The sequence below is a fragment of the Oncorhynchus gorbuscha genome, linkage group LG24 (genome assembly GCF_021184085.1).
Source record: "Oncorhynchus gorbuscha isolate QuinsamMale2020 ecotype Even-year linkage group LG24, OgorEven_v1.0, whole genome shotgun sequence".
Lineage (NCBI taxonomy): Eukaryota > Metazoa > Chordata > Actinopteri > Salmoniformes > Salmonidae > Oncorhynchus > Oncorhynchus gorbuscha.
Genome location: NC_060196.1, coordinates 44631396 through 44659250, shown reverse-complemented (window position 1 = coordinate 44659250; position 27855 = coordinate 44631396). Strand labels below are relative to the sequence as shown.

The 27855-nt window shown below is 43.9% G+C and overlaps 1 protein-coding gene across 1 annotated transcript; it reads right to left on the bottom strand.

Moving 5' to 3' along the window:
• Nucleotides 1–44: 44 nt before the first annotated feature.
• LOC124012730 (E3 ubiquitin-protein ligase MYLIP-A-like) lies at nucleotides 45–26774 on the bottom strand. The gene is made up of 7 exons (XM_046326639.1): nucleotides 26482–26774; nucleotides 25078–25268; nucleotides 13131–13316; nucleotides 5644–5841; nucleotides 5113–5277; nucleotides 3595–4024; nucleotides 45–2014 (listed from the first exon to the last, which is right to left on the bottom strand). The coding sequence occupies exons 1-7, from the start codon at nucleotides 26566–26568 to the stop codon at nucleotides 1799–1801; spliced, it is 1473 nt and encodes a 490-aa protein (XP_046182595.1). The 5' UTR covers nucleotides 26569–26774; the 3' UTR covers nucleotides 45–1798.
• Nucleotides 26775–27855: the final 1081 nt, after the last annotated feature.

Here is a 27855-nt window from a genome sequence, read left to right as displayed (position 1 = left end):
AAACACATTTCCCCCCCCAAAAAATACTATTTTAAACTCAAATGCTTGTTTAAAAAAACTTTATTAATACTTTTCTAGTTCAAAGAAATACAATATAAAAGACAGTTCTTTCTACATTTGCAGAGCATAGTTTTTGCTTCAGAAAACAGAAACAAATCCTACTTGAACAAAGTGATCAAATAATCAATCCCCTGCAGTGACCATGTGCCAAATGGTGTCAGCAATAAAGACAACATATTCCTCATTTTTAAAACAAAGAAAGTCTGTGCAAAGAAAGAATGCATATCAAAACACAATGTTTCTGTCTCAAGTGGCACCCTATTCCTAAACAGTGCACTAATTTAAACCAGAGTGCTATGGGCTCTGGTCAAAAGTACTGCACTGCATAGGGAATAGGGTGCCACTTGAGACGCAAGCCAGTGTTGCTACATTAAGGCAAAACCCTATGGATAAAACACTGGTGAAGTTTCCTTGGTAAAGTGACAGTGTATTCATTCTTCCACCCCCCCCCCAAAAAAAAAAAACTTAAAAAGCAGCTCGTATTGCACTGACAGATCGACTAATACCCTTTAATAATAAAATCATAAGGAACTCCCTAGTTGACCACATAGAACAGAAGTTGAGGACGCACACACACACACACCACACACACCGCTACACAGTAGAGGCTGAAAAATAGTAGCCTGGTCCCAGAACTGCTTGTGCTGTATAGCTAACTCCTAAAATCTGGGTTAGTTATACAACACAAGCCGATCTGGGATCAGGTTAAAAAAACAGCCTTACTAATAAATAATCACAGATCACTTATTGAGTAAACGAATACAGGGAGCATCTTATTTTGGGGCCTCCATCTGTGAAGGTTCTGTTATGGAATAGAATGCTGAATGTCTGGAGCTCATAGAGTTCCGTACAAGTGGAGTTACTTTATATGACCCATTGGGAATGGACTAGGAGATTCAACCATTTATCTTTCCCTGTCAGAGTTCTGGTTTGGTTCAAGAACCCTGGCACTCATATACACATTAATACCGGGCTTATCGTCAAGACTTCCCCTCGGTTGCATTCCAAATTGCACCCCTTCCCTGCAAAGTGCACTACTGGTCAAAAGTGGTGCACTACTGTACATAGGAAATAGGGTGCCTTTTGGGACAGTACTGCTCTAAAATCAGAATGCAGTGCTGTACCAGGGCCAGATTCCTACCCCCAAATAACTTCTCATTGGCATGGAAACAGAACAGAAAATGCATTTCACTCCATTAGAACCATAAAATGAGATTCTAAAAGCTTAAAACGAAGAAACTTAAAAAATGCAAATATACTTATAAAACTGAACGATTATGTACGTTGCCTACTATTCTCCTAGAACACAGAATTCCCTCGTATTGTACAAGCGTTGCAGGTTATGAGCCCAATAGATAATTCACATTCTATACACGGATATGGAGCAAAAAAACAAACAAAAGCACAATCCAAATGAAATCAATCCGATCACACCGCTACTGCTGATCAAATCAACAGCTGCAGTTCAATTAACAAAATATAATAGGCAATAACCCTCAAATTAAAATGGGGTGGAAATTCAAAATCCCAAATCCATCATCGGTTTAAAAAAAGAAATATCCACATTGAAAAAATTCCACTGTCAGAATGGTAAGGTGATAAAGAAAGAAACCGTGGTGTTGAGACTGGACTGTGTCTGGAATGGCATCATATTCCCTAATTAGTGCATTACCGTGGACAACACTATGTAGGGTGCCAGGGTGCTATTTGGGACGCAGACTGGAAGTGGGGGAGTGGTTTATGTCTCAGTCTGGTAGATCTTGTTGGAGTCGTGGTGGTTGTTGGTGTTGGAGTGGTCCTTGGTGTGGCAGGTATATGCTAGCCCACCTATAGCTCTGTGGACAGGGCTGCTGTCGTCATCGTGGGAGGTGTTGCTGAGGTTTAGGAGACTGGTGCAGGTGGGCAGGTAGACATGCTGCACGTGTTCCACCTCAGATCGACACACCGGACACAACTGGGGAGAGATAATTGAATGTCAACATAAGACTAGCTGTCACTTGTTAAGTTACAGAAATGGAACAGGTCAAATATATCAAAGAACATGAAGACATGGCTCTCAGTAGTTTGTTAAAGCAATGGCACTGTTACTACGGTCTTTGGACCACTGTGTGCTACAAGTACTGCACACACCGCTTCAAAGGGTTCACACACACACACACCGCTTCAAAGGGTTCACACACACACACACACACCGCTTCAAAGGGTTCACACACACACACACACACCGCTTCAAAGGGTTCACACACACACACACCGCTTCAAAGGGTTCACACACACCGCTTCAAAGGGTTCACACACACCGCTTCAAAGGGTTCACACACACCGCTTCAAAGGGTTCACACACACCGCTTCAAAGGGTTCACACACACCGCTTCAAAGGGTTCACACACACCGCTTCAAAGGGTTCACACACACCGCTTCAAAGGGTTCACACACCACCCTATTTACCAGTGGAAGCTGTTGAGGGGAAGACAGTGTAATGGCTGGAATGGAGTGAATGGAATCAACCACATGAAACCATGTATTTGATACCATTTCATTTACACCAATATTATGAGCCGTCCTCCCCTCAGCAGCCTCCACTGGCATATACAGTGTTTTGGTTGTTTACGTGTGAGTCGAACTCATTCCATAAAAGCACGAATACCCACCACAAGCCCTGGGCTGCAGAATAGACCAGGCAACCAGAGTCTCAGAATCATATTGAAGACATCCAGAGCAGACTAATTATACTAACCAGTCTGTCAGTGACAGTGAAGAGTAGTGGAATAACACTCCAGTTTAATTTAACCAGTCAATTGTATTATAGCCGTGTAAAAGCCTGTTAACCAACCCGGGACCACTAGATGGAATTATCCACGATACACTGTTCAGAAAAGACTAAGGGGGCAGCCATGTTGGAATGATTTTTTCTGTCCCCGGAATGTTCTCCCTGCGTGGCAGTTCTCTCCTCTCACTGTGTTTGGGTCTAGCCACATAAAACAACACATTTCCCTGTGGATTTAGTGGAATAGACATTCGCTGGCCTGCTGCCGGCAGCTTTAATCCACAGCCGCTAACTCACCATCTGCGACGGCAGTTCAAGCAAAATTTAGGAGTTTAGTGGGAGGGCCAATCAGGTGAGCTGAACCCATACATGAGCAAAATACTGAATCGGTTTTTAAAAGTCATAAAATGGTTATGAGAGAAAGAGAGGTTACTGCTCAGAGGAGGTGACTCAGGAGAAAAGTCAAGTATTCTTCTTGAATCTGTGCTCTGCCACTCATGGTATTACACAGCTAGAACCCTAAAGTGTGCTTGTTGTGTTGTGCCAAGGACTACCAGAAAAGGAAGACATTAAACCTAGCGAGACAGCTTTCGTATTCATGGTAGATGGTAGTGGTGGCACCCAAATGTCGACTTGACCAAAAACCATGAAACATTTGTGCATAGGTTAGTGTTCATCGATTAGTAGTTGTTTCTCAATATGACCAAAACCAACACGCACAACATTCAATCATTTACAAGCATCGACTTTCGTCTCAGTCTCCTCACCGGTAGTTGGTTGGCGCATGTCTGGCAGCATACCATGTGTCCACAGGGGCAGAAGGCTGCGTCTATCTCTTCCTCACAGCACAGCATACACAGCAGAGCCTCCCTGAGCTTCTCTAGTCTCTCCAGCAGTGCCCTGCTCTGCTGGCAGCTGCCACAATCCTCCCCCATCCCCTCCCCCTGGCCACTAAGGGGACTGTGCCCCGAAGGCATCCTCTCGTCGCCCGTCCCCGCTGCACGTGCCACCAGGTCCACGATGCCGGCGTTGTAGAGCGCCCGGCGTGCGTAGTCGTAGACCTCCTTGGAGGTGCGTCGGATGTCGAAGACGTACTTCTTGCCCAGGTTTATGTTCTCGTTGAGGAAGAGAGACGCCAGGTGGCCCTTGAAGTCACGGCTGTACTGCATCATCACTGCGTTGGTCACCGTGTCACACCTGGAGGAGAAAGCGAGAAGTTATTAACCAAGAAGTCAATCCAACTTTTCTTCATCAGTCAATTGAACGTTGGACAATTTTTTAAATCAATTGATTTCCCAATTCTCCACTTTGACTCAACCTATGCATGGGATTGATCATGTTTAATAGCAGTAAAGGACTAGAAATCCTCTAAGTCTGATCCAGAAACAGTTACTACACTAAGCTCAAGTACAGAACAAGCCCATCACCACAACCTGGGGAAGACATGGTGAACAATTCTGAAAAATCCCCCCCCCCACACACACACACTAGAAGTCATCTTCGTGACTATTATAACCTAGCTGTGAACAATCTCATTGCTCTGCAGTAGGCCAATTTAAATGGCTGACCTTCATTTTCCTGGAAGAATAAAGCACTTTTTCATTAATATCAACACCATTACATTCCATGGCTTTATCAATCACTTCAGACCAAGAACATGTAAAAGGAATTGGTATATAGTAGCTTCAACAAACTTCCTCCTTAAGGACCATAGCATAGTCTCAGTGAATGTGTACAACTGTAATTCAGGATGCATAATTCACCGAGCAGCACTCCATGTTAAACAGAGCAAAATGTTGAGTGGAAGTGATTGAGAGAACCTGACCTATCAGGACTTCTAAATGGGGAAGTAAAATGCTTGTCTGGTTAGCTGCCCCCCTAGGCAGTAGAACTCTACAGTGCTTTAGGAGCATTCGTGTATTCTGAGGGCCGTAAAGTCGGCTGAATAAGTGACAGAAATACCATTTAGAGAGAATGATCCAGTCGGTAGTGTAAATAAACATTTTGTCAATTCATTAGCATGACAGTGCAGCCCATGGGTGGTTGTCAGTGTTTGTAGCTCTATACTATACTCAGAAGCACTCCTTTCAACCCTACTAAATAGTTAGCGGAGAAGCCAGTCCCTAAAAGGTTTCATCATGGATCATTTGATCAACAATGCCTTGGATCACTTGGTGATCAAATCTAACTGCACAATTATGATGACTATATGTGGAGTACACTGTATAATTGGACTGCATGACTGTTTGGGCTCCCCACAAGTGGATCCTCTCCTGTCCCCTCACCTGTAGAAGGCATGTGTCTCTGTGATGGCCCGGTACAGTCCGCTGGCAGCCCGGTTGCTGATCAGCTTGAATAGTAGAACCACACTATCGCTGGTATCCTTGATCACCGTCAGGTAAACACTCTTCCCTGACTGGGTGGCTATTTGGATTATGGGATAGCTGATCCTACAATGGATAAAGAAAAGTTGACGGCGGAAACTATTCTTTAAACTAAATCCTGTAACATGACACAATGTTGTACAACATTTTGCAATACTGTGTAATATTACAGGATTTCAGTTCCATGATGACAATCTCAGAACAATAAGAGATTTCCTCAAAGGTAAAGATTGTGGGATAAATCAGGTGGACATTACACTTAATATATATGGACATTTCAGTAAAGCACAGTATTTGTAGGAGATACTCTGAACTATGTACAGTAAATTGTATATTGTGCACCCCACATACAAAGTGCTCTGATATGACTTTAGTCTATATTATGTTTGAGCTGACTGCACAAGAGATGGAGCCTGAAGAGCCTTCATTTACCTGTTGACCAGGCTGAAGTCCTCTTTACAGACAGTGATGCCCTCCGGGCCCACCCCTATGGCCAGCCTCTGTGCCTCTGCATCCCTGGCCCAGTGCCACTCCACCCCGTAGTGCTCCAAACTGGACACCAGCTGCAGGGCCTGGTACTCCACCGACCCCAGGCTCTGACCCTCCAACGCCTTGTGCTTAGAGATGATACTGTGAAGTGATGGATAGAGAGAGACAGCAGTGTCACTACTGGTTCACATCCAGAGCCTCATTGCTTCAAATAGTTCATATTCTGTATTTATTTCCTGTGAGGGCTGTGAGAAAACAGTACAGAAATCCCATCTTCACACAGCTGAACAACGTGACAGACTGCTGGGTGCTGCCTGAGCAGTGAGTCTGTCACCCAGAGAGCAGATTCTCTAATATAAACCCATCATACCCCTAATCTGATCAAATCATATGGGAATCAGTTACTATAATGTAATGTGAGCCTCTGCTTGCGCTGCTAGTAGTTCTCTCCTCACTATATGTGCAGTGTGAATTAGAGTATGAAGTGAGCCATTATTGAGTTAACATTACTCATGGACTAAGCCTTTACTTCCTCAGTTCATATGAACATTACTCATACAGCTACTGATGCACTGATGTCTGTCCTGTCAATGGAAAATGTCAATACGTTTCCTTTACAGACAGCTTTGCTGTTCGGAAACTGCCACAACAGTGACTATATTTTCCTGCAGTAATTGCTTCAATATGGTAGAATGATATGCATGACATTTTTTCCTCTGGCATTGGAAAGCTGTTTCCAATCTTAGCATTTACAGCTATGCTAAAATTATGACACGACACAACCAATATCTGTACTGTGTTATCATCCCAAGACATACGCTTGATTAGGCGGAGCGAGAACTTCCATAAAATTACCCATAGTGCAATATAAATATGCTTTCGCCAATTACTAAAAACAGAGCTGAATAAAATTAACAAATTGGCTATTATAATTTTGAAAACACACTAACAAGAGAGCATCGTGTCAATTTAATCCTGATTAACCCAGTACATTGACATCTGCACTTACCCTCCCAATTATGATCTCAGGTGGGATCCTAGTGTGTGTCCCCTAGAGTGTGTAAACACAGCGATAGATCCATCCTCTGACCTTGCACAAACAGTCCCTAGTTTAGATTGGCCTGCACCCAAACTGCTGCTTCTCAAACTGTTGATTTAACCAGTCAACGAGCTGCTGTGCTACTCCCTGGCATGGTTCTGCGAGAGAGAGACTGTCTATTGTGGGCTTTATGGGTTGGTGGTAGAAAACGAAACTGATGTGAGCGTTGACTGCGCTTTTAGGTTTAGTTTCACAGAAAGGATAAGTTGATGTTTACCACCTAGTTATAGTCCTGTTTTTTTTATGGCTGTTTAAAGGAATGGGTCAAGTCAGATGAAATATTATTCCTATTTCAAGTTTTGATTTAGAGTGTTTCCAGAATATGTAAGACATTTAACCGGCTAAAACGCAAACCTGCTACTGTAGCTCCAATTGTCCCTTAGGTGTTGAGTTCAATGCCTGAACAGGTTTGGTTCATGACTAAGAAAAACAAGTGGCTGCATGGTAGGAACACGGGAGGGGTGTGTCTGTAGAGGGAACATTGTGACCATGTGTTATCCAGTTTGCGTCCAAAATGGCACCCTTTTCCCCATCTAGTGCACTACTGTTGACCAGAGCCTATGGGGAAATAGTGTGCCATTTTTGACTCTAGCTAGCTATAGGGAGCCATTTCAGACACAACCCAAGTTTCCTCCATCTGTTGCTCATGTCACACTGGGTGATATCATGTGGGTCAAACTTTGTTGTTCCAATTGCAAACCTACCTCTGCTAGTGAAAAACAAGTGGGTGCATATAGACAACATGGGAGGGGATGGGAGGGGGTGCTTTCTTTCCGTAGAGGGAACCTTGTGAGCGCGTGTTGTTTAAGATACAAATTAAAGATCACTTTATTGGCCAATCGCACACAGGGTCCAAACAAAATTTTACTTACACTTTTAACTCAACCCCTCTGAGTTGTGGTGTTATCCAGTTGTGTAAAGTACTTAAGTAATTTTTTTCTGTAATTTACTATTTATACTTTACTTTTTTTCTAAAGAAATGAATGTACTATTTTACTCCATACATTTTCCCTGACACCCAAAAGTACATGTTACATTTTGACAGGAAAATGGTCCAGTTCACACACTTATCAAGAGAACATCCCTACTGCCTCTGATCTGGCAGGCTCCCTAAACAGATTGCTTTGTTTGTAAATCATGTCTGAGTGTCGGATTTCCAAACTGTGCTGCTGTCTGCATTACCAGAGTAACGCGTACCCGGTTCTCATGGCACAAATGTTTATGTCAGCTGCACACGACTAACTGGTTCATATCCAAAAAGTAGAAGGCAAGGTTACGGCTTGGAGCAAATCAGTAAATTATAGTCTTTTACACTGAATTGAGCACCAACCATAGATTCTTGGGAATAGGTACACAGCTTGGGTACAAGTCTGACCAAAGCAACAGAAGTTAATTTCATGTAAATTATGGTCATAAATCTGTTTCGGGATGAATTTTAAACATTGGGAATCTCTTTGAAGCACCTGACTAGATGTCTGACTGATGTTGGATGAATCGTTAACACCACATCTGGCACTTGGTTCAGCTGGATTTTGATACTTCCATATCATAAGCCTACCATAACATTACGGTCTACCATATCTAAACCAGCCGGCAGGATTGGGGAGTAACGGATTACATGTCAGGGATTACAAAAATAACGGTAACTTTAATCCGTTACCAGCTAAAGTATTGTAGTCCGATTACAGATACTTTTGAAAAACTAGATGAATTACTTTGAGTATTACTTTTAAACTCAGAAAGGATATTTGCGGAAAAAAATCTTTGCTCAATGACATTCATTGCATTTAAAAAGCATGAAAAGAGGCACGTTTAAGTTTGTTCCTTAAAAACATGCGTCAGAGACCACTATGACGACACACCAAATGTGTTTGATGGGTCGCGGGAAAAGATCAGGAATGGGCTTTTGTAGGCTACAGTACAAGCTACAGTTGAAGTCGGAAGTTTACATACACCTTAGCCAACTACATTTAAACTCAGTTTTCCACAATTCCTAACATTTAATCATAGTAAAAATTCCCTGTATTAGGTCAGTTAGGATCACCACTTTATTTTAAGAATGTGAAATGTCAGAGTAATAGTAGAGAGAATTATTTATTTCAACTGTTATTTCTTTCATCACATTCCCAGTGGGTCAGCATACATACACCCAATTAGTATTTGGTAGCATTGCCTTTAAATTGTTTAACTTGGGTCAAACATTCAGGGTAGCCTTCCACAAGCTTCCCACAATAAATTGGGTGAATTTTGGCCCATTTCTCCTGAGAGCTGTTCAGTTTTGTAGGCTTCCTTGTTCGCACATGCTTTTTCAGTTCTGCCCACACATTTTCTATAGGATTGAGGCCAGGGCTTTGTGATGGCCACTCCAATACCTTGTCCTTAAGCCATTTTGACACAACTTTGGAAGTATGCTTGGGGTCATGGTCCATTTGGAAGACCCATTTGTGACCAAGCTTTAACTTCCTGACTGATGTCTTGAGATGTTGCTTCAATACATCCACATAATTTTTCTACCTCATGATGCCATCTATTTTGTGAAGTGCACCAGTCCCTCCTGCAGCAAAGCACCCCCACAACATGATGCTGCCACCCCCGTGCTTCATGGTTGGGATGGTATTCTTCGGCTTGCAAGCTTCCCCCCTTTTCCTCTGAACTTAACGATGGTCATTATGGCCAAACAGTTCTATTTTTGTTTAATCAGACCAGAGGACATTTCTCCAAAAAGTACAATCTCGGCTGATTTCTTTTGATTTTCCAATGATGTCAAGCAAAGAGGCACTGAGTTTGAGGGTAGGCCTTGAAAGGCATCCACAGGTACACCTCCAATTGACTCAAATTATGTCAATTAGCTAATCAGAAGCTTCTAAAGCCATGACATCATTTTCTGGATTTGTCCAAGCTGTTTAAAGGCAAAGTCAACTTAGTGTATGTAAACATCTGACCCACTGGAATTGTAATACAGTGAATTATAAGTGAAATAATCGGTCTGTAAATCATTGTTGGAAAAATTACTTGTCATGCACAAAGTAGATGTCCTAACCTACTTGCCAGAACTATAGTTTGTTAACTAGAAATTTGTGGAGTGGTTGAAAAACGAGTTATGACTCCAACCTAAGTGTATGTAAACTTCCGACTTCAACTGTATACACACACACACACATCCATCAATTGTTGAAAAATATAACTTATAAATGCCTCATGAGCCTAATTCAACTGTCACACTCCATGAGAACCCAAAACAAGCTTATTTTTCTCCAATGTTTGTATACATTGTAAATGTAAATAAATGCTGTATAGCCTCATAACATGGTTAAAACTATAATGTTGATGTCATGGATGGTCAGTCCTTGATTCCATAGCTCTGTTTATTAATCTGACAGTGGTTACATTTCTCCTGGTCCATTCCTCAGCGTTTTACCAAAACAGAGGCAGGTAACCATTTTGTTATTGTTTCATCTGTGAATTTGCCCTTTAAAACAGCTGCATATTATCAAGATAAAGTTTCACCAACAAAAATGGTAAACAGGCCTATAGCAAATGCAGCATATGGCATTCGCATTTCACATGTAAATAACACTTTTCAGTAGTGCTCAAAGCATGCCATTCCATGAGCACAGCATCAGTCCTCCAATACAACAAAATCCTAAACACCACAGTAGGGCTGGCTAAGTCCTTAGTTTTGGGGTTATGCTCAGGTTAAACAATTTGGCTAATCTATACTTCTATAAGTATATAGATATTATATTATATATTCCTCCTCCCCTCCCCCCCCTCCTCCCTCTCTGCAGATGACTTCGTCAACCATTTTGAAAAGAAGGTCGACGACATCCGATCCTCGTTTGCTAAGTCAAACGACACCGCTGGTTCTGCTCACAGTGCCCTACCCTGTGCTCTGACCTCTTTCTCCCCTCTCTCTCCAGATGAAATCTCGCGTCTTGTGACGGCCGGCCGCCCAACAACCTGCCCGCTTGACCCTGACCATTTCCGGAGACCTTCTCCCTTACCTCACCTCGCTCATCAACTTATCCCTGACCGCTGGCTACGTCCCTTCCGTCTTCAAGAGAGCGAGAGTTGCACCCCTTCTGAAAAAACCTACACTCGATCCCTCCGATGTCAACAACTACAGACCAGTATCCCTTCTTTCTTTTCTCTCCAAAACTCTTGAACGTGCCGTCCTTGGTCAGCTCTCCCGCTATCTCTCTCAGAATGACCTTCTTGATCCAAATCAGTCAGGTTTCAAGACTAGTCATTCAACTGAGACTGCTCTTCTCTGTATCACGGAGGCGCTCCGCACCGCTAAAGCCAACTCTCTCTCCTCTGCTCTCATCCTTCTAGACCTATCGGCTGCCTTCGATACTGTGAACCATCAGATACTCCTCTCCACCCTCTCCGAGTTGGGCATCTCCGGCGTGGCCCACGCTTGGATTGCGTCCTACCTGACAGGTCGCTCCTACCAGGTGGCGTGGCGAGAATCTGTCTCCTCACCATGCGCTCTCACCACTGGTGTCCCCCAGGGCTCTGTTCTAGGCCCTCTCCTATTCTCGCTATACACCAAGTCACTTGGCTCTGTCATAACCTCACATGGTCTCTCCTATCATTGCTATGCAGACGACACACAATTAATCTTCTCCTTTCCCCTTCTGATGACCAGGTGGCGAATCGCATCTCTGCATGTCTGGCAGGCATATCAGTGTGGATGACGGATCACCACCTCAAGCTGAACTTCGGCAAGACGGAGCTGCTCTTCCTCCCGGGGAAGGACTGCCCGTTCCATGATCTCGCCATCACGGTTGACAACTCCATTGTGTCCTCCTCCCAGAGCGCTAAGAACCTTGGCGTGATCCTGGACAACACCCTGTCGTTCTCAACTAACATCAAGGCGGTGGCCCGTTCCTGTAGGTTCATGCTCTACAACATCCGCAGAGTAACGACCCTGCCTCACACAGGAAGCGGCACAGGTCCTAATCCAGGCACTTGTCATCTCCCGTCTGGATTACTGCAACTCGCTGTTGGCTGGGCTCCCTGCCTGTGCCATTAAACCCCTACAACTCATCCAGAACGCCGCAGCCCGTCTGGTGTTCAACCTTCCCAAGTTCTCTCACGTCACCCCGCTCCTCCGCTCTCTCCACTGGCTTCCAGTTGAAGCTCGCATCCGCTACAAGACCATGGTGCTTGCCTACGGAGCTGTGAGGGGAACGGCACCTCAGTACCTCCAGGCTCTGATCAGGCCCTACACCCAAATAAGGGCACTGCGTTCATCCACCTCTGGCCTGCTCGCCTCCCTACCACTGAGGAAGTACAGTTCCCGCTCAGCCCAGTCAAAACTGTTCGCTGCTCTGGCTCCCCAATGGTGGAACAAACTCCCTCACGACGCCAGGACAGCGGAGTCAATCACCACCTTCCGGAGACACCTGAAACCCCACCTCTTTAAGGAATACCTAGGATAGGATAAAGTAATCCTTCTCACCCCCTTAAAATATGTAGATGCACTATTGTAAAGTGGCTGTTCCACTGGATGTCATAAGGTGAATGCACCAATTTGTAAGTCGCTCTGGATAAGAGCGTCTGCTAAATGACTTAAATGTAAAATGTAAATGTATAAGTCCTATTCTTGAAGATCGAAGAGTATAACATTTCTTGGAATGACTGGAATTCTGATAGACTTTGGTTTTTAATCTAAAGATATAATTTAATCATTACTTTATGTAGTAGAAAGAGATGGGTTAGAAGAGGCCTACATAACCAACCCATTAAGTAAAATGTAACATCCATTTATGGCCAGCTATGTAAACTTTTACATTGATTTATCTTGCAATTGGTAACATACATTTTTGTCTTCTTATAATACCACTTAGAGGAAAGTAATCTAAAAGTAACTGAATGTAATCAGATTACATTACTGAGTTTGGGAAATCCAAAAGTTACATTACTGACTACAATTTTGGACAGGTAACTAGTAACTAATGGATTACATTTAGAAAGTAACCTACCCAACCCAGCCAGCCGGCAACCTTGTCAAGGGCAGCTTTGCTTTCAAAATTCCAACAGTGTATTCATGTCCTGCAAACTCCAACCAATTAGCATTACGGCTCAAGCTCAAATCCTTTTTTAAACACACCACAGGTGTGTGTGTGTGTGTGTGTGTGTGTGTGTGTGTGTGTGTGTGTGTGTGTGTGTGTGTGTGTGTGTGTGTGTGTGTGTGTGTGTGTGTGTGTGTGTGTGTGTGTGTGTGTGTGTGTGTGTGTGTGTGTGTGTGTGTGTGCGAGCGAGCATCGGTGTGTCCAGTCTACACTCATTGTCTAACATATCCCCAGGTGTCCCCTGCCCTTACCTGTCGACTGTTGCCGGGCAGGGTTCGCTCCCACACAGCTCAGAGTAGCAGTATTTGGCAGTGTTCTGGTTGTAGTCTCTGAACTCGGCCTGGGCCAGTAGGGCACTCAGCACCTCAGCCTGCTCTGAACACATCCTCAGGTGGCCGCTGTGGAGGTCCTCCTTGACATGCATGAAGAACACATGCCTGGTGGAGGGAAGAGAGGGGCAGGAGTTGTTAGACATGGATTGGGGAGAAGAGGGGGTACACAGGGCCTGGAACCAAACAGGTGATGGTTGGTAGATCAGAGAGGGACACAGAATGGAGCAGGTGGTTAGAGGTTGGGTTACAGACACACACACACACTAGCTAATTAGTGAAAGCGGTTCCCAGTCAGTGTGTGACGTGGTTGGACTTTTAACCCAGTGACAGTGCGTGTGTTCTAATTGCTCCATAGCTCTCATCATGGTGGCAGAGTGCAGTGTACACACACAGAGCTCTATAGCCATTATCATAGTGTTCAGAGGAGCAGCAGCTAGTCCTGTACACCTTCTGCATTGCCTGCCTATTCACTAACCCCAGTGGTGTGCTGCGACGCGATAAGCAGCCAGGTTTCTACTGCTGTTGTGATGTAACACTGTGGGGTCTGGGTACGATAGCACCATTTAGCCTAGGCATCCCTCAATCCTTCCCTCCATCCCTTCTGCCTGGCTCATGTTTTCCCGTTAAACACCAACACAAGCCCACAAAGACGGGGGGGGGGGCTAAGTCAATGTAATGGCAACACAATGCTGTAATCTTGTTCTTTTGGCAAGGTAAGGGACCTTCCTGGTTGTCGGTAAACGCTTGTTATTATGGCAAATTCAAAGTGTGGAGGGGGAGGGGGGGCCATGGGGGAAAATGTGATAAAACAAGGAGGACTTTGTAGATCTGTGTGCAGAACACTAGGCTGCGGTGAGCCAAATACAAAACAACCAGAGTCAAGGAGGCTTTCATTGTTTTCACCGAAAGCTTTGTTTCTTGTTTATTAGTTTCAGAGATGTCGCAAATTATTAGAAGTTCAAGGTCAAGGTCCATCTGACCTGTGTGACCTAATACTTTCAACAGGAAAAGCCTATTCTCCTGGACTGTATTTATGGTTGGTAAAACCAGGATTTCCCTGAGTTTTGGAAACCCTGGGTTAAACAGTAACTAGTAATATGACAGAGGCAGTGACAGAGGGCTCATTCTCTCCCATCAAAAGGAGGGTGAACTAGAGTGGCCTAGTCTCTAAACTGAAAACTATCACAAGCCGGTCAGGTTACCCTCCCTCCCTCCCTCTACCCCCTCAGATGGGATGAATTCAACCTTGGTGAACCAAACCAGACTCCCTTCTTGTTTCTCACACATACCATAAAACTGAAATTTAAAAAATAGCCCGGTCCTTTATTTGCTTAAATCACTGAACAGGCACCTAGAGACAGGCTTCTATTTGAGCCAGGTGTCCATTTCCTTGATGCACACAGTTTTTGCTCACTTGCGTAGTTAATTTAATTCCAGCATTCACTTCCAGCATTTCAATCAATTTCTTCATTTCCTGCACCAATCAATGCGTTATCATTTTACACACTAACATTTATTTGTATCTTTTTTTTCTTCTTTTCGAAATGGAGGCATACCAACTGTCGCTTGACAGAAAAGCAATTTCCCCATTCCTGGTGGTCTGTATTCCCAAAGTTGTTGACCTTTCGTGCTTGCCAGTTAACTAGCAGTTATCAGCTATAAGCAGCCAATGGCTAGCAGTTTCTTACTGGTGATAACAAACAGGGGCACAACTTGGTTTTAGAAGTGGTGGGGGGGGGGGGCATAAACAGCCTACCCTACTGCTCAGAGGTAGCCGCATGGTCCTAAAGCTCACCATTGCCTTGTTTTGTATCATATTCCAATTATAAAACTATGAGCGGGGGGACAAAATAACATTTCAGAATGGGGGGGGCCCCAGTGAAAGTTTCACCCCCGATAAAAACTGATTGCCATCATTTTTTCAACTCATTACTAAATTACGTAATATAACAAATCGAAACCAAACCTCGTAAACAATTCATTTAGACCCGGCGTATATTTGAAACAGGTGTTTATTTGCTGAAATGTGTGCCGTTGCCCGGCTATTAAACGTGACAGACAGCTATGAGTCTCTGCATTTAATTGAAGTTTTACAGTACTGTAAAACATAACCAGGCATACCACCACCAGAGGCAATCTGTACAAATTAATAACACAGAACTACGCAACATCCATAACACAAAGCAATGGAAAATAGCACTCCCAAAGAGTAAGAATGTGTGACAGTGTGCCTTTAAAAGAGATGTACTGTTGACTGGTCTCATCTTGCCCCCAGTGCCTTATGGGCAGGAGTGGGGGCATGGGAACACAGATTGGTTGGCACTCAGTCTTCCTGCCTCCTCTGAACCCCTTGGCTTTAGCAGGGAGCAGATACACAAAAGAAGAAGAATCACTTCAGGACAAGAATTGAGAGGAATATTACCATACAATAAAGGAGATCTAAACAATAGTAGCTCTAGGGGCATAATAAACAACCATTTGAGATGGTGTTCAACAAACCACCCAAGTAGATCTATTCCAGAAAGTCCCAGCCCCCTTTCACAGCAGCTCCTGCCCTAGCTGGAACAGTACACACAGCTGTCCGTTTCCTGTATTGTGTTAGGTCCAGCAGCAGCACAGTGACCAGGCTGCTACCTGGCCAGTTGGAAACAAAGGGCTGTGACTACCTGGGGGTTACTATAGGCCACAGGCCCTCCTGGCCTGGCTGTTCTCCCTCACCACCCAGTGGAAATTGAAAAGGACCCCTCCTTTATCACCCCCACCACCCCATCTAATGCTGCACTCTAGAGAGGTTTAATCTATGCTTAGAACATGGGCTAGGTTACCATGTTTGGGTGTATAGAGTATCTGGAACATTCCTCGTAGTAAGAAGTGCAATACTAGGTGGGTGTTTACAAGGTCATGGCCTACATGGGGTAATATACTGTACAGGAACCAGTCAAGTCTAGTGTGCAGAGAGTACTGTAATGATTTCCTTCCTACTCTTTATTTCTTCCTGGCTCTTCCTGGTTGTTGATGCACACATGGATTTCTCATGTATCCCTGCTTGACCCCTCAACAGTCTAGCCTGTGCAAAGTCTGTACAGAGTGTAACATTGCATCCCAATTCTCTACCCTTCTGCCCTTAGTGTGCACTTGTCCACTTCCTTTAGGAGAATACAGGCGTAAGAAATATGGGAGTAAACTCCTCACATGATTTTTCTTTGCTCTTCCAGGTCGTTGAAGCACACATGATTTCTCATCCATCCCTGCTTGACAACTCTCTGTGGGTCTGCTGATTCCAGACTGCCCAGCTGGGGGAGGAGGGGGTAGTAGGTGTGTCCTGAGCCTGGCTCCTGGCTATGTGGGAGCTCCTCTATCAGGAGAGTCTGCCCCTGTCAGACCCTATAGCACACCCCACTGGGAGACAAAGAGCAGAGACTAGGAGGGAGGCTCTGGAAGCAGCACCCCATTATGGAGGTAGACATCCAGGGCAGCAGGGTGAGTGTCTCCCCTCTCCCCCAGTGCTTTGATGTGGACTGTGAAGGGTGGTGATGTGGAGGGGCTGTAAACTGGTCTGACTATCCACTGTGCAGGACAGTGACCGGTGCAGACAGGCTCACGGCTCTAACTTTAACTCCTACAGCGGCTGGAGGGCAGAAATGCCAGGCTGCATCAGGACAGAGAAGCATTACAGTCCAGAGGTGCCCAGACTGCCAACACCATACCAGTCACTTCCCTGCCCACACAACATACTGGTCCCTACCCAGACACATCTCCGCACCGCTGCCCACTGTCTGTCAAGGGAGAAGGCCACAGACAGACAAAACAGCGGCGGGTCTCCCATTAAGCCTATAGGGAATCTAATATAGGAGAAGAAAATACTTGACCCCCCCACCAGCCCAGTTTAAATACAACTGGGAAGAATAAAGCCTCTTAAGACATTCACTACAGTCAGCTTGATGAAGGGAAAGAAAACAGGGGCACGGAACGGCTGCTCTCAGACCAAGGGACCGCATGGTAGATTTACTGTTCACACACACACACGGGCAATAGATGACAGTGGGTGCTCCAACAAAGTCATCTGTTCTCCTGCTGGAATGTTAAACACTTCATTACATAGCTGGAATAATTCAATTAAAGTGCACCGTAGCCTGGCACGGCCGTAGCTGGGAGGAATATGGGTCATTGCTCCCTTTCTGTGACAGATGGAAGATGCAGGAGGAGAAGAGGGATTACTTGCTTAGTTCTGGGTTTATTAGTGACATTTCTACTGTTTTAGAGAGCAGCCCTGTGGAGTTTTAGATCGTCAAAGTTAACTTAAAGGATTTCCCCAAATGTAGTGCATTTCACACACTCATCTCTTTGCCAGATTTGTTTGTGTTAAAATCTCTTTTCCTGACATCCTGTCTTTACTTTTTCCGCCAGCAATTTTAAAAAAAACTTTAACTGTTGATAAGCAATATCCCAAGTGCAAACTCCGAGTATGGCATTCGGAATTTGGGTTGTCATCAGCCCCCCCACCCCCTTGCTCACGGCACAATGGAGAACGAAATAGGAAAGGCATGATACCTATGTCATGACATACCTGGACCACCCACTGAGATGTGCCTTTAAAAAAAAGTAAATCAAGTGTTAAATGAGGCGAACAGGGGACTAGAGTGCCACTGTAAGCTGTTGCTTGTTCACATGGCTGACTGTTTTTAATGAACTTATTTCAGAGTAAACATTCTCAAAAGAAGCCTATCACAGATTATAGGGCAATTTGGTGAAACTTTCTTTGTTCTTCTTACCATCCTGGCCTATGAAATAATTGTTTCAACTTGACTTCTCTCAGTAGTAAGAGAGAAGACATTAGTCACAGAGTTCTGTCTCCAATAGAACAAAATGTCCCTGTGAAATGAAATTATAAACCTCTGCCTAGTTACTGCACCGTGTCAGCCAATGAGAAGTGTCAGTTTCAGAGCTCACAGGGCCAGGCTCTAAACAATGTGGTTTGTAGAAGTAACAAATAACACAGCCCAGAGCTGTGTGCTAGAGGTAACTCCCAGTCAACGAACTCTAGTAACCCCAGTTCAGGGACCAGTTTTACAGTCTCTCAATGGAAACATCACAACAAGGATGTTAATCAAATAGTTTAACCAACAGAACGAGAGCAATAAAGAACATGTTTAAAAAAGTGGGGAAACAAAACACCAAATAAACAAGAGAAACATTTAGTTCTGGGCCGAGTGAACTCATGAATCCAACAACTGCCATTTTGAGATGAACAAAGAAGTTGTTTGTAAGCTAAATCGACCTCTGGTTAAGGGGAGAGTGTTCCAGATTAACGGATTGTAGAAGGGTAATTAAACATAACCCAGGCTGAGCCAGGGCGCTTTGGGCAGGAGTCACACATACACACAAGCCCAGAGCCTGACACAGCCATCCTTCCTGGCCAGGGACTAATATTATGGGTTCAAACCAGATATGAGGGAAGGCTACTTGAGTTCAGAGAAATTAAAAGTAAAGTTAAACAAGTCTGGGTGGGGGACAGGGACTGACAACCATCTTTCCTCCCTAACTAATCCTACTGGCTGCAATGCTGTGACAACATGAATGGTCTTAACGTGAGGGAAAAACATTTGCCTGGTGGTGAAAATATCTAGAACGTTCTGCTTCAGCAAACATGTAAAGACAGACACTTTTGGCAAAGACATCTGGAGTTAGCGGATCTGGATAATACAAACTGCTCTCCTCAGGTTTAGGGGGAGGACATCAAAACTGTTGGAGTTGGGTTGCAAAGCAGAAAAACATCTGACGACCTGTATTTGCACCCAAATAAAAATTCAAGTACACTATCAAACTTTTTAGCAATTTCTCCTCCATCTCCTCTCTATGATAACGAAATTCACAGATTAACGTGGACAGCAGACAGATACAGTAACAAATCAATTCAACAAGACCTTGACTCAATTAACAGCATTCTGAGGGGCAATGCATCCCCTCAACTTGTAACACAACCAAAACACATTTTTAAATAGAACTCCACATATGCATTTGTCATTATCACAATTTCAGATTATTTCATAACAGAAAAAAGGAAATCACATTAACTGCACTGCCCTATAATAATTTCCTTCCATTTTGAACCCAGCATTAACTGAATTGACCAGTCAAATTGCTTGGGTTAGGGGCTCAGAGTCTCTTCAAGAGATTCTATTTCTATGGGAAAGGCACTAAAAACATTCCTTTTCTTATTCATGGCAGATGAGGTCTGTTAATGGTTGTGCCCTCTGGATAGCTAACCCCCCGACCAACTGTTGACCTGATCAGAATGCTAAAACACTGCACAACAAGGGGAAAACATGTTCATTTAGACAAGCATGGAACACACACTACCTCCAGGCTAGTGAGGGGTAATGATGCAGATAGTACACCATTCATTGAGGGGGACAAGTTTCAACCATAGAATTAGAACTATTAGAACAGAACTGACATTCTAATAATTATATTTCTATGGGGCCAACTCAATCTCTGAATCAATAGAAATGTAAGAAAGTTTAATAAAAAGGGGACATGGTTGTGGTTTGAGCAAACATCTTCTAAAACAAATAGGAAGTCTACTACTTCTCTGGAAATACCCACCAAATGCAGAAGTAGATATTAAACTGCCCATATCTGGTCAGTGCAGTGTACACACACAAGGCTGCCTCAAGCCATGGTCAAAGACCAGGCAGGGTGTTTCAGAAGCTACCGGGGCAGAGCGGAGCTGAGAAATTCTGGGATCTCAAAGCTACAGGATCAGGATGGGGGGTTTGTTTGATGTTGGGAGAACAAGAGCAACTGCAGAAATCGGACCAAATTGAGCCAGTACTACAGACGAGAGCCGTGTGTGTGTATTTATAGAAAGCTTTGAATGTAGGAAAGTGCGTGTGTTACTGAATCTCTCTAGACCCCTCCACACACACACAGGTTAAACCCTGCAATGGATCACCGTTTCCTGGGAGTGGCTAGCTGCACCTTAGGGTTTTACTCCTCGTCTTTTAGAACACAGAAACATGGGATGCCTGTCAACTGTAAAACAGTAAACGCACACTAGCTGATGTCTCCAACACTCAACCTCACACTTAGTAATCCCCATGTCTGGCATAGAGTGGACGTCTCTGGTAAAAAAAAATACTTTTTTTAACTATTCAAGGATAATGGGATAGCAGCAGGATTTAGTGAAGATTCTGTAAATGGCCAAGCTTATGTAAGCAGAATTGTTTATTTTAATTGTATGTGTGCCGAATCCACCATATGTTATGTAACCCAGGCTGAAAGAGGGCGAGAGAAATAGGCGTGTGTGTCTACTGGCACTCGGAGGGCCAAGCTTGTCTGTCTGCACCCACCAAGGACATTTCGTACACACCTGTTACTACACACAGGTTTTCTTGTACCAGGACATTACGTTTTAGGAGTGTGTGTGCCCTATAATGCTGGACAATCCCCTGGCCCCTGGGTCAGGTCACCACCCAGCACTGTTACTTGCCAAGAACACTCTGTTTTATTGGTGGATATTAGTTTGAGCACGTTCCATTGGTCTATTTTAGTTTCTAAGAGGTGTCCCTCACTAGTAAACTATTCGGTGGTCTCTCTCTCATGCACCAACTGACAGTGCAACACTTGAAGCTATCAGACTAAGCCAATGGATTCAAACAGAGACTAAAACACATGCAGATAAGAGATGGAGGGACACTAGTCAGAGACTGTTCTCTCTGCTACCACACAGTATGCGGTACTGGAGCGCCAAGTCTTGGTCCAAGAGGCTCCTAAATAGCTTCTACCCCCAAGGGGCGGCAGGGTAGCCTAGTGGTTAGAGCGTTGGACTAGTAACCGGAAGGTTGCAAGTTCAAACCCCCGAGCTGACAAGGTACACATCTGTCGTTCTGCCCCTGAACAGGCAGTTAACCCGCTGTTCCTAGGCCGTCATTGAAAATAAGAATTTGTTCTTAACTGACTTGCCTGGTTAAATAAAGGTAAAATAAAAAATAAAAAAATAAGACTCCTGAACAGCTAATCAACTGGCTCTCCAGACTATTTGCATTGCCCCTCCTTCTGGAACGCTGCTGCTACTCTGTTATCATCTATGCAGTCACTTTAATAACTCTGCCTACATGTACATATTACCTCAACTAACCGGTGCCTCCGCACTTTGACTCTGTACTGGTACCCCCTGTATATAGCCCCGCTATTGTTATTTTACTGCTGCTCTTTAATCATTTGCTATTCATTTCTCTTACTTTTTGGGGGGTATTTTCTTAAAACTGCATCGTTGGTTAAGGGCTTGTAAGTAAGCATTTCACTGTAAGATCTACACCTATGGTATAAGGCACATGTGACAAAATTTGATTTGAGACACAGTCACGCATTCCACATCTACTTACTAAGATGTTCTGCCCTCACTATGAGTACCAACTTATGTGTTAACGAATATGTATGTTTACGAGTGTATCTATTTCTGCCTGCAAGCCTGTCCGTTTATGGTCTGAGTGACGGCCGGAGGGAAGCAGCAGTAGCCCAACGAGGGGAAATGTGAAAGCACAAAGAGGGTTAAGGCACATGACGACATTGTGACGTTAAGAGTTTTTACGGCTGTTGATGCGCACCAAAATGTAGGCTAGACGCCAGCTGAACCAAAGCAAGCAGAAGGCTTTAAGGGAACCCTGCCGGTCTCCTGTTCCACTGTTGCTCATCTCGCTGTCTGCCACACACACAGAGGGAACAAAGACCTGTTTTCACCACAGAGAGACATGACCTTCCAGTAACCACTGAGTCACAAATACCACCACTAGAACAGAGAGAGTAGAGAGCACACAGCATGCTAACAGAAATATACATCATGAGTGTGGAGAGTTTCCATGAGTTGAGATCACCACAATGGTTCACACAGGCCTGTTCTCTAGAGAAAGATGCAGAGGAAGACAAAATGGCCCCTTCTTTCCTATCTGAATATCTGGTTCTCATCGTCTTGAAAACCATCCAGAGAAAGAGAGAGAGATGTGGCTCCATCCTCAACCACTTTAAATGATTCTACATCTGGTAGTAACAGCGTGCAGGCCAAAAATAAAATTGTTGAGCCGAGCTCTACCCACCACAACGGTGTGTGCGCAAAACCTTTACTACTTTTAACTAAGACTCACACATTACCATCCCCTCCCTCTATACACCCCCCCCCCACATCTTTATCTCCCCTTTCCCCTTGTCTCCGGTTCCACACACACCCTGTCACCGGTTCCACACACACCCTCTCTCCTCACCATCTGTTAAAGACCCTCCTAATCTGCCAGAGGTCAGCAGTGGATGAACTGCCATGGGTCCTGACGTCTTCCAATAGCAGACACACCATTAGTGTTTTCTGGCCGAGAGGACTTAGCGCCTCTGAACAGAGTACCAGACGTAATTTCAAAAACGATTCTACATGTAGTCGTCAGCAGCCATGCGTTTACCGGCGGATGGTCCCTAAAAACATACTTCGACATTCGCTGCGACGTGTGCGCACATCCTAAAACTGTCCTCAGAAAGCCTGCTTTTAGCTCCCTCGCCCCTTAGCTCCCCTGGTCAACTCCCCTTACCCCCCCTGGCAAACTCCCCTTTTCTTCCCCTTAACTGCACATGCACGCTGTCCAGTCTTAAAGACACACAAAGTCCATTGGGTGGCAGGTAGCCTAGTGGTTAGAGGGTTGGACTTGTAACCTAAAGGTTGCAGATGGAATCCCCGAGCTGACAAGGTAAAAATCAGTCGTTCTGCCCCTGAACAAGGCAGTTAACCCACTGTTCCTAGGCTGTCATAGAAAATAAGAATTTGTTCTTCACTGACTTGCCTAGTTAAATAAGGGGAAATTAAAATAAATCAAATAAAAATCCTCAAAGACAGACAATGAAAGGAAAAAGGACTTGCCCTCCAAGCCAGGGGGAGGGAGTGGTAGTGTGTACTTATAGTCCAGACAGAGACAGCTGGGAGGGGGGCAAAAGGGATAGATCTCAGTTTAATGAACAGTTACTGACCGACCTTGCCTGGAGAGAGCGAGAGGAGCTAAGAAGCTCAGAGGCTCAGCCCCACACACAACTCCCTCTCCTCTAACAGCATGTTATCAGATGCCTTCCCTGGCAGACTGCCTGGGGTTAGAATCTACTTTTAATGATACCGTATCTGTCCTACAGCTGTGGAAAGATATCTGATGATATTAACGTGAATGCTGCATGCAAAACGTTACTGGGGGGTGGTGGGGTTAGCAATGAGAGCAGAGCACCCTTTTGCAGAGCAAAGGAGAAGCTCGGAGTTCTCTGCTGGTGCATTTCCATACAGGATTTACCACATATTTTTGAGTGAGGACGCATCACACCTTGTTACATACAGGACTTAAACCAGTGTTTTACCCAAAAGGCTCAGACTCACTGGGCCATGGCTCCAGCGGACCTGCTCTCACCTGGGGACAAAGCCTGACAACTGGTACTTTTCAGCTTGCATTTACATTACAATGGCTCACCGGACTTTAACCCACAAAGCATCTTTTGACTACACCGAGGCTGTTAATTCTACTCTTCACAAGTCCTCACTGTCAGCCCCAGTTATGGAAACAATTTCCCTAGTGTAACATAAGGGTGTATACACTAGTGTAACATAAGGGTGTATACACTAGTGTAACACTGGTGTTACAGTCAAAAAAAGCAGCACGTGTCCCCCCAAATGGCACCCTATTCCCTATTTAGTGTACTACTTATGAACAAAGCCCCTATAGGGAATAAGGTCCCATTTACAATCAGCCTAAGATTCAGTCAGGATCAAGCGTGTTAGGATGTGTTACTTTGTATGGAGATTTCTAACTAGAGGACCTCTAAAGGGCTGGGGGGAGAGAACTAAACTAGACTCCAAAGGTCCTGTTATCCATCAGCCAGAAGTCGGTGTTTCAGGCCTTTCGCTAGAGATACGTTTCAACAAGTTTAGAAGACTGGGCCATTTCTTCTCTGGTTAATTTATATTACAGTCTTTGTATAAGAGAGGAAGAATGATTTTTTAAATGAGGCTGACGGAACACAGAGCTAAGTGAGAATATTATATGAGAAAACTACACTAAATAAAGCCTTTTACATTGGTGTCTGAAAAACTATGAAAACAAGTTTTTTTTGTTCTTTCAATTCAAACATTTTCAGAGTTTGTAGTAAAAAGCACTTTTAACATCTAAAAGTTACAACTTTGAGATGTCCTTCGAGACTTTGTAAAAATCCAAGACAAAAGAAACGAGGCAAAAGCACAACATCAACAAAAGTGTTAATAAGGACACTTCTCCTGAATGAGAAAAAGTATACGAAAGACAAAGGAAACCGAAATGAGCACACGTCATCATTCGTTTGAATGAGAGCCAGCATGGGATGTCTGGAGGGGGGGAGGGGGTGTAGCTCTCAGCAGGCAGGGCCAGGCAGAGGGACCCTGGGGCAGCGGTAAAGGAGTCTGGAACCTCTACAGAGATCATATTTCCTTACTGCCTCCTGCCCGGCTCTGCGCCACAATGACCTGTAGTAACCCTGTGTGCTGCGGGGTTACTGTAGGCCGTTTCACTGTACAGCAGAATCAGGAAGTCACAACTAACTTCACAGGCTATGACAGATCTGGTTGTTTCTCTTTCCCCCTGATCCTCCTCCTCCTATAGTACATGACTGGAATCTGAATGGTTGAGTTAGAGAATATGTTGTAATATGTATATTTAGTAAGTAACTGCCCTGGGTTCTTTCTCTCCTTTTGTCATTTTAACAAGATGCTGCAGGGATGGAAGAGAATGACTATTGTAATGAGATGGTTAAATATGCATGTATGCTCATGATGTGGTGTTGAATTTTGTCTGTGTGCGATATACAACATCCATACCTAGTCTGTTCCTGGAGTATGAGATGTGGTTCCACAAAGAACTTGACTCTAAGCCTGAGTCGGCAGGGAGTCAGATTGTCCATCTGCTGACAGATTCTGTTCCTCAGGTTGAGCCACAGGTTCTCTCCCTTACTGCCTGAGAACTGCAGGCCAAAGTAGTCCACCTCTATGATTCCCAACTTCCTACACACCTTTGGAATAAAAGAGGAAGAAGTCAGTTTTGGAGAAGAAAAAAAAACTACGTAAAAACCAAAGTAACCTAACCGCAGTTTGTGTAGGCCGATAAGCATCTTCAAGAAAATATGAGACAGTTTAGAATGTTTCTTTATTATAATTTTTGCATTTGCCATACATCAATATCAAGGCAGTAAAGCCGGTGGGAGCAGTTAAGTGGGAAATAAATGTGGATATTTTTCCCGCGGTAATAAACTTCATCACGAGCGCATCCCACGCGCCTTTCACCAGCTGCAGTAAAGGAACAGAGTTATGTAACGTCAAGTGTAGCCGAAATCCAGAGGGGATAACTATACCGATTCAAATGACATGTCAACGCGCTGTGTATATGAGATAGGAGCTTAGCATTTATTTAGAACTCATTAGAAGACAACGATTAGGCCCTCTGACAAATTCACATGTTTACGGATTGATGACTAGGCCTACATCATTGGCACCATAACGTTTAATGCACATGATAATTGATATAACGACTTTGGTATTTATGAAATCTAAAAACAGATTAATGCAATGTGGTAGACCACTATTGGATATTCAATGTTAATTAAGTCAACAGTAGGCTATTTTCGTGAGAACACCCATTGAAGCTACACAACATTGCTAAGCATGCACAGGGACCAACATGAACTGAAGTAACCTTTGCTCGACAAAGCCATATACTTTCCTCGCGACTAGACTACCAGGAAGCAACTCCCTCAGATGGCACCTTCATACTCATTTCGAAAATCACCAACTCAATCATCATGAGTTGAATTGTACCATAAATCAAAATTGTGGGCTCTTTCTTTGTTGCGGAAAATGTAGCCAACTTGTTTCCAAACAAAGCAACATTGTTGCACGATTGAGGAAGCACATTTGTATCGCTGTGTGTGGCAATGTAGCATGCATATCCAGTGACAGAATGCTGTTTAGAGAGAACTGATCCTGGCGACAGAAAATGTAGCAATAAACTAACTTTGAACATCAAAATGTGGATTTCTCATCTCGGCAACAAAAAAAACACGTTCATGCTGACAAAGTGTTGCGATTTAATCCACAAAAAAAATGTGCACTTGCAGGACAATTTTCACTGTGTTTCGACAAATGTATATATAAACCTAAAAATAAACTATAAACAACAACCCGAAAACAGAAAAATAAACAAAAGGAAGAATTAAAATGAGTATCTACCTTATTCAGACAGTCTTCACCATTCGCCTTCGAATCAACTTCCACTTCCATAACCACCGAATCCGGACGGGTAACATGGCAAAGCATTTTGGCTATCTAGTATTTTATATTTGGTCTATACCTCTTTTAAAATAATAACACAACCACGGTATTCCTCTTTTGAGACCCTACATCAAACCTTCGTCCACTTTCCAAACCCTCTCACTTCGTGTGGCAGCCAAACACTCCCTACCAGCGGTAAGCTACATCAATGAATTGCTATGCAAAGCACTGACTACTCCGAAACAGCCAATTACAACGCGTTTAGCATATGAGGCTTGCACCCGCGATCACCGTCATATCCAAACGGCTAGTGCAATCCGGGATCCTTGGGACATCCCTATGCTAAAACCTAATCCAGGGGTGTCAAACTGTGAGATGGTTCAGTACGGCTGAGTAAAACAAATAAAACAATTGTGAATTTTTTCCCGGTGTTGGACGAACTCAAAAACCTTTAAAATAACTACAACGAAATCGAAACGTTATAAAAACGATAATGGAAAAATATTCATACAGTTTCTTGATTGTCTAGCCCGCCAATAATCAGTAGACAGTCAGCGAGAATAGAACATTCAAAACATGATGGATAGAGGATACATTTTTGACTATTTAGAGTAACCCCAAACTTAAGCCCCTACCCTAACCATAGCCATAACCCTTACCTATAACTAACCTTAACCCTTACCTTAACCATTTACATTTCAATGGGGTAGGGACATCCCAAGGAGTCCGAATAGCACATACCATATTCAAACGAGATCATCTCGTGGCTACAATGCATGATGAGGACAACAGAGGCGCCCCCTTCTGGGGTTTTCTCCAGAGTGTGCAGCTCGTTGGACCTCCCATAAGTCTATGGGTCTTTCACCTGCTTGATAAGAGATGACTATCCATGGAAATAGCTGGTATAGAGTGGCTTGAGTTGTAAATTGAGAGCTGCATATGAATTAATAATGCATTGAAATAGGCTAGTGATCAGAAATAGCAGCAGTAGAGGACTATGTGCACCCCAACCATTTATTTCTGTGCTTACTTTCAAAAGCATCTGAATGTTCAATAAAAAAATCTCCCATTGTTATTGCTCAATTACACACCTTTGCCGTGTGCCCAGTGAGCAGTCTATTCCTGTACGTTGGCTAGAGCTAGGTATAGGCCTACAACCTGTCTCTGTTGTTGACGTTCAGTAGCCTACTGTGTAAGTCAGAAAAGCATTTGCAAGCATGTACAGAATGAGACCTGGATAAATCATTTGACAGGTAGACTGGTTGAGCACTAAACATGTGGTTGTTTCTGAGGTTTCCCCAGTTATATTCACTCACTACCTGTTAGTCAAAG